At 36.8% G+C, this 7,500-nt stretch overlaps 1 protein-coding gene across 2 annotated transcripts in view; it reads right to left on the bottom strand.

Moving 5' to 3' along the window:
• Nucleotides 1-2,163: 2,163 nt before the first annotated feature.
• The window catches only part of LOC125046774 (6-phosphogluconate dehydrogenase, decarboxylating-like), a 42,154-nt gene continuing 36,817 nt past the window's right edge, over nucleotides 2,164-7,500 (bottom strand). For both annotated transcript variants that reach the window (XM_047644721.1, XM_047644714.1), the window contains 9 exons: nucleotides 7,264-7,369; nucleotides 6,922-7,060; nucleotides 6,252-6,428; nucleotides 5,535-5,619; nucleotides 4,977-5,119; nucleotides 4,688-4,780; nucleotides 3,821-3,954; nucleotides 3,413-3,635; nucleotides 2,164-3,187 (listed from right to left, as the gene is read on the bottom strand). In XM_047644721.1, the coding sequence (XP_047500677.1) occupies nucleotides 3,068-3,187; nucleotides 3,413-3,635; nucleotides 3,821-3,954; nucleotides 4,688-4,780; nucleotides 4,977-5,119; nucleotides 5,535-5,619; nucleotides 6,252-6,428; nucleotides 6,922-7,060; nucleotides 7,264-7,369 (1,220 nt within the window). In that variant the 3' untranslated portion in view covers nucleotides 2,164-3,067. The remainder of the gene's footprint in view (nucleotides 3,188-3,412; nucleotides 3,636-3,820; nucleotides 3,955-4,687; nucleotides 4,781-4,976; nucleotides 5,120-5,534; nucleotides 5,620-6,251; nucleotides 6,429-6,921; nucleotides 7,061-7,263; nucleotides 7,370-7,500) is intronic.

The raw sequence follows: 7,500 nt of genomic DNA, 5'->3' as shown, positions 1-7,500 counted from the left end.
GATGTAAAGGAGTGGTAAGGGGAAGGAATTACTTTTAATTGGGTTTTGTGCGAATTGGAGGAATGAAGTCTCATAACATCTAAGGAAATATCTGTTTCTTAATATAGTGCGTATAGGGTTGCTACTTCACCATAATTTGAGATGTCCTGCAAATGACTGGTTTTAACAGACAGAAGTTAGTAAGGTAATTAATTTCACGATTATTCCGATCACTTCAGTATTTTAATTTATATACACCATGCAGTTCCATTTTAGATTAGCCAATTTAGGAAGATGTCGGTATCGGCAATTTTGCCCAAGTCGTTCCGAATTTGTGAGGCGCTACGAGACTTATCTCTGTAGGTGATCACCGCGGAACAAGGCAAGGTTATCACTATCTACCCTCCCTTCTTAACATGCCCCACATCTCCCAATCAAACTCTGACAAGTTGATGTGGCAGTTCCGTTCTGAACGTAGCGTAATTACAGGGTATTTATCTATTCCCGCATTAAATGGCAGAACCTCTCCCTCCACTCCCTTCCCTTGCGTCCTGTCTCATACAGTAGTCTTTCAGTATCTTTTATTTATTGAATATTTTCTGCCGCGTCAACATCTAAAGTCATTAGCGGCGTATCCAAAACATAGGGTGGGGCTTGGGGGCGAAACGCTCGGCTAAGAAGGTCTTGGTTCACAAGGCGACGTTGGTGGATTTCCAGAATGATTAATAGTCAGAACAAACAAATTTGCCAGACAAAGGTCACACAGCATGATGACAGTATTGTGGCGGAAAGTGTGAAAATGAGTTAACGATTAGGATAAGTGGACTAAAGAGGGGATGACGAGAAGGAAAAGGAAAGGGGGAGAAGAAAAGACCCTAGAAAATTAGATGAGGGGAGGGCTGAGGTCCAAGGCAGGGCTGATCCCTAGATTGGGCCTTAGACCCCGTCTCCTTAGCCCCCCCCCCCCCTAGGCCACAAGGAGCAAGGGATTGGGGGGGGGGATTCTTTCAGAATAGAGCAACTGACGCAAAACTTAAATGCTATGGAGCTATTTAAGTGATCTACAGCCTTATTATTGTGATACCATCTCAAAGAGTAAGGCAGTCACGCATTCTTTTCATCATAAGAAGAGATTATCAAAACATTTACTTCTTATTTGAACTTGATATGGTTTTCTTGCTGCCTTGATCTGTGATGAGGACCTTAGCTTGGCCTGATACTCTCAGCTCAAGGATACCATACCTAAAAATACAACAGTGCAGGCTTGAATGATGCAAGGCTTCACGGTAATGACTGGACGTTGTATTATTTATTTACTTGAACATTTTCTGCCGCGTCAACATCTAAGGTATACAAAATATAGCGATAAGGTGGGGGGGCTTGGGGCAAATCTTTCAGGTAAAGTTTTTTGGTTCAGTAAGGCAATGTTTGTAGATTTCCAGAATGGTCAATGGTCAAAACAAACAAATGTACCAGGCATCAAAGGTTACACAGAATTTGGTAAAGTATTGTGGAGAAAAGAGTAAATATGAGTTATCGATTGGGATAAGTGGACAAAAGGGGATGAAGAAGAGAAGGACAAGGAAAGGAGAAGAAAAGACCCTGTAAAATTAGTTGAAGCGAGGGCCGAGGTACAAGGCAGGAGTGATCCCTACATTAGGCCTCAGTCTCTGCCTCTTAATTCAGTTGAATATAAGAGGTTAATAAATGTAATGACAGATTTGTGAATAATTTTTGGCAGTAAAATATCAATCAAGATAGTTTCTTTAAAGGATTGCAAGGTAGGTTTTAACTGAAAATAGTCAGAGAAAGTAAATTGGCCTAAGCAAATTTCAGACTTCTGTAAAAATAGTTTAACCATCAAAATTACATTATTCAAGCAGTAGAGATACCCCAGTATCTATAGTTTATCCTTGTTAAAAGTTCAGAAAAAATAGGTTTTGTGCAGAAATTAGGAAAACTCTAAAACCACTTAATTGATGTGGTCACTTGTATGTCAGAGTGTTCTTGAGGATCATTTTAATATAAATATATTGATATCTTATGTATAGTATGTACCTACATTTATTTTTGCCTGTACACACTTAATGCAGTTTCAGTTTCATCAAATAGCCCCATTTTATTCAAGTAAAGGTTACAAAAAAACACCCTTTAATCAGAATGGAAAGAAAGAAAACACAAAACTGTTCTTTTCATATATTATCTTACTTTTATTTCAAAAATGGGCTTTATGATAGAAATAAAATTTGTGTTGCTAAAATACAAAAGAGCAGAGACAGGACAATACATTCTTAAGAACAATACTGATAAATGAAGAGAAGGCTAAACAAAATATTAATACACTGAATAATTTCTGAGATCTGAAGCAATTAAAAAAAAAAAAAAAAAAAAAAGAATCCAGGAGAAGTTCAGTTTGATGAAGCACATAAGAATATTGTAAAAATAATTTCATCATATGACAGTAATAAACAATTGATCTGAAACATCTTTATACAAGGCTTTATGAAACCATTATCTCTCCTATTTTTACAAAAATTTCTTGACACAAATCCAGTCTAAATCTATCTACTTTTATCAAATAGATATTTGGCATTATATAAATACCTTACAAATCTGCATTGCAGGTTATTATGAAAATAACCAGTTATAAAAAGTAATACATTACCAACAATCTATTTTATACTAAATACTCTCATACTTTAAAAAATAATTTAATTACATAAAGCTACTCATGTGGAATGTATCAAAGACAAATGAGGCAGAAATTACTGTCTTGGTTTTTGAGACATCTATTCGACAATTAATTCAAGATGTATTACTCATTCCAGAAGATACTGGTTTCGTACACGTATGCACAGTTACTTAAAACAATTACAGTGATCGTGGTAATAATCACAACCTTTGTGATATTGGTAATTTACCAAGCATCTATTTCGATGTATTATGCACATGCGCATATATAAAACAATCAAATTGGTCTGTTGTTCATTTTGACTACCCAAGAGAGCATGTTTGGGAAGACCTCAGCATCCAGTCTTCACCTCGAAGCACCAAGACAGTAATGGTAACAACCTGTGATGGGAACTCCTTAGGCATCATATGTTGTGGCAGAGACATTGCCTCCTGTGCCGGTCCAGTTGGTGTGGTGGAACTTGCCGGGGGCTTCTGCAAGCTCGTAGGTATGGGCTCCAAAGTAGTCACGTTGAGCCTGGGAAGGAGGAGGAAAATCAATGACAAGGGTCAAAGGAAATGCTGCAACAGTTATCCAATTACACATCAAAAGGGGGGAAAAAAAAGAAAGGAAAAAAAGAAAAGAAAAAGAATAAGATAAAGAAAAAAAAAACATAAATATGAATAGAGACTGAAGGAAGATGTACAAAGAAGAAAGAAGAATGAAAGGAAGGAAGGAAAAAAAAGGAGAGGACCTAAATACCTGAATTAGATTTGCTGGGAGGACACCAGACCGGTAGCCATCGTAGAAAGCCAGAGCAGAGGAGAGTGCTGGTGTAGGAATACCCAGTAGAGCACCCTGCGCAACGACAGAGCGCCATCCCGCCTGGCACTTGCCAACAGCCTCTTTGAAGAAGTCATCGATGAGTAGGTTGTTGAGTTGTGGGTTCTTCTCAAAGGCCTCTCTGATGTTGCCGAGGAAGACGCTGGAAGGGAGAGGAAGGATTAAAATCATTGAATCTCGAACTCATCTTCAGTGAACATTACGAAAAAGAAAAAGAAAGAAAAGAAAAGAAAAAAAAAAACAAGTAGGAATTACTCAAGTGAAATTCCCTCAATACAATAATTACTTCTAAATCCACCACAATTTTATATGAAGTCAAAATCTTACCTCCTGATAATGCAGCCTCCTCTCCACATGAGAGCAATTCCTCCATAGTTCAAATTCCAACCAAACTTGGCTGCTGCTTCTCTCAAAAGCATGAAGCCTTGGGCATATGATACAATCTTGCTAGCATACAGAGCCTGAAGAAAAAGAGCAACAATATGAAAACACAAAATCATCAATTATTACTAAAACTAATACAAATAATAGCAATCACAGCAACATTAATCCATTGCTACCAGGGATGGCATGTAAATACATGTCATCCTCAACAAGTTTAGCCTATTAACTGTCTTTACACACAGATGGCTCCACAAGTACTTAGTCACCAACGAGCCAATTTTTCTTGAGATTTGAAAATATTTTCTTTTCTATTAGTACTGTCAATAACATCATAATAATTACAATGTCTATAATAATCACAATAATAATAATAATAATAATAATAATAATAATAATAATAATAATAATAATAAAAACATTGAAGAAAGGTGAAATCAGGTGAGATCACGAGGTCTTACTAATTAACTCCATGGTGTCTAGGCACCTGTGGTACCATTACCTATGTGTAGAGACATTTCACAAAACTATACTACAGTGAACACTATTTTTTTTCCAGTGGCATTGGAATAATTTGTTCTAACTATTCTAAATGACATACAAAACACATTTGTACAATTGTTAAAATAAAATGTAATTTTGAGAGGTAGAAATAACTTCCACTGCATTAGATATACAACCAATTTGTGCGGTGGTGTTGCCTCTGGTGCTTACATATGCGCAATCTATAGGCTTAATCATTATCATAATACTATGAATATTTACATTTCAAGAGCTTAATTTTATTCTTCTTCTCCCTTAATGTTTGCTTACCTTGCGAATCTGTTCAATGAATTCCTCCTTATCACCGGTGAATTTTGTTTCTTCTGGTCCATCTAGGATGCTGCTGGCTTTTACACGTTCATCCTGAGTGTGAAAGAATTCTGATTTTAATTCATGACTAGGTTAATACCCTACTGCCATTTATGTTTAATATATCAATTAGGATTTGAATGAATTTGAATAGTTTTGTTTTTCTCAAGGACTCAATTTGATAAAAGACAAACAAACAAACAAATAAAAATAATAAAAACAATATCAAAGTAAATTAATATCAGCACACCTTTAATGCTGAGAGGCATCTGGCAAACACAGACTCGGCAATGAGCGTGGTTGGCACACCGTAATCCAACCCAGAAATAGCGGTCCACTTTCCAGTTCCCTTCTGACCAGCTGCATCGCGAATCTTTTCCACAAGAGGTTTGCCTAAAGGTTGAAGTCAAAAGAAACACAAATCAGCAAAAGTGCGCATAACAACGCGTGAAAAATTAAAATTTTGAATAAAACTGGGCTCCTCCCTAGACTGTAAATACCAAAAATAATTTTAAAATCTGAAGAGCTGGTCTTGAAAGACCAGGGTTATACTGCTCACTTTCACATTGCATTTACTTCTCACTTCAGAGAGAGTGCTTTTGAAGCTTACTCCTAAAAACGTAGGTGTACATGATTCATGGTGATAATTCCTTGCCTCGACCATATGTAAATTAGTAAAAGCTTTGTGCCCATTGATAATAATAGCAAAACACTAAAAATTTTAGACAGACACACAAAGAAAATGCTTAATCAATATACGCCCCTCTTCAAAGAGACAAATAAAACTGAAGAGGATACAAGTACTCACCATCCTCATCCTTAAAGGCCAGGATGTTGGCAGTGATTTCAATGAGGAAGGAATCAAGCTCTCCCTTGTTCCACTCCTTGAATACCTGTAATAAGAGCAATGGAAAAGAGGTCAACCTTGGGCTTTCATTATCACTCAAGTCAGAGATGATCATCCTTCTGACCAGACCTTCAGTGTTCTATGCCCACACCCCATTTGTATTTTTTGCAAGGAAGGATGATCTATGGTCTATGGCAGCCTTAGAAATTTGTTAACCTTCTAAAGCCAGCCTACACGTGCCAATCCCTGGAGAGCAACTAACGTAACTCTTGTGGGGTGTATGGAGTTCCAGGGCTAACTTTCATTTCATGTTTCTTTTCAATACAATTAATCACTTACTTACATACTCAGTTACATATGTTTTTTTCTTATAATGAAACAGAGAAATATAAGTTGTAATTAGCTACTAAATTGGTTTCTTGAATAGAAAGACATTTCAAAACCTGGGATCCTTTGAAAAATAAATCATACGAAAGGGGTCCTAGGCACTGAAAAGGGTAGGAACCACTGATCTAAATAGGGCCTTTTTTTTGACTTGTGCATGAAGAATAAAGCTGCAACAAAAGAATAAATAGAAATAAAAAAAGGAATATGAAAAGGTATTAGAGGGAGAATGAAAAAGAAAGAAAGAAAGGAAAAAATAAATCAAATAAACTTTTCCTCTCCACTGACACTTACCTCGCTCATCTCATCAGGGGTCATGTCCAAGGCAGACTTCATGAGGTGGTAAGCTTCACAGATGAGTTGCATGTCTCCGTACTCAATGCCGTTGTGCACCATTTTAACATAGTGACCAGCACCATCCTCACCAACCCAGTCACAGCATGGTTCATCATTTGACCTTGCTGCAATACTCTGGTGAGAAAATAATCAAGTCATTTATGCTGGGACGACTAAGAGCAAGAAGCCTATTTGTAAAAGTATAATGGCAACAAAAATGTAATCTTTGAAATATAGTAAAATTCTGTACACTATATGACAATGATAATGACAAAGTAATTCGGAGATGAAATTCATTTCTGAAGTTTCAGTCCTAAGAACTATATTATCAATTAAAATCTATAGTAGCTCTTATCTGTTTAATTATATTTTTATAAGGTATTTGACATTCATTAAACTGCTGGAAAGGGCCAAAACAATGGTGTCTCATTAATTTCACCAACAAAATAGAAAACAATTCTTCCCCAAGTCCTACACAATTAAGGGTCCAATGGAACTGGTTCTTGGTCCACCCAATCCTTAGAATTTTGTCATAGCCATCTTTAAGTTATTGCATAATCCTGCCAATAAACCAATAAAGTCCCACAAAGAATAACCTCACTTGCCGAGGTAAAACTCTTTCTCGTACCTGGAAGATATCCTTTATGTGAGGCCAAGCTTCCTTGTGTCCACCGGGCATGAGGGAGGGGCCATAGCGGGCACCCTCTTCTCCACCAGACACTCCGGATCCAACATACAGCAGGCCTTTCTCAGCAAGGTACTGGCACCTGTTGGTTGTGTTTTATTGATGAAAAAAATCCTTAGTGCAATAGATACCACTAATACTGAGCTTTCCTATAAGTTTGTATTTTCCACATATAAATGCAAGACAAAAAACAAAGTCATAATATGGAACCAATAAAATTGAAACATATCTGACACCAATTCTTATAAGAGGTAAATCTTGTTGGTATTCACGGTCATAACATACCTTCTCTGTGTGTCTTGGTATTCAGAATTTCCTCCATCAATAATAATATCTCCCTTCTCTAAGAGGGGTACCAGCTTCTCAATGAAACTGTCTACGGCTGCACCAGCTGTAATAGTGAGTGGCATAAGGGAATGTTGGCATGCTGTTAAGTGGTAGCTGGATTAAGGAAAATAAACACTGTTAACAGATGAAGCTACACTTTTACTCAATACATAAAATAATGCAAGTCAAAACTCC

Source organism: Penaeus chinensis, chromosome 4 (genome assembly GCF_019202785.1).
Source record: "Penaeus chinensis breed Huanghai No. 1 chromosome 4, ASM1920278v2, whole genome shotgun sequence".
Lineage (NCBI taxonomy): Eukaryota > Metazoa > Arthropoda > Malacostraca > Decapoda > Penaeidae > Penaeus > Penaeus chinensis.
The sequence above is the reverse complement of the archived record's forward strand: the minus strand, read 5'-3'. Positions and strand labels throughout refer to the sequence as shown.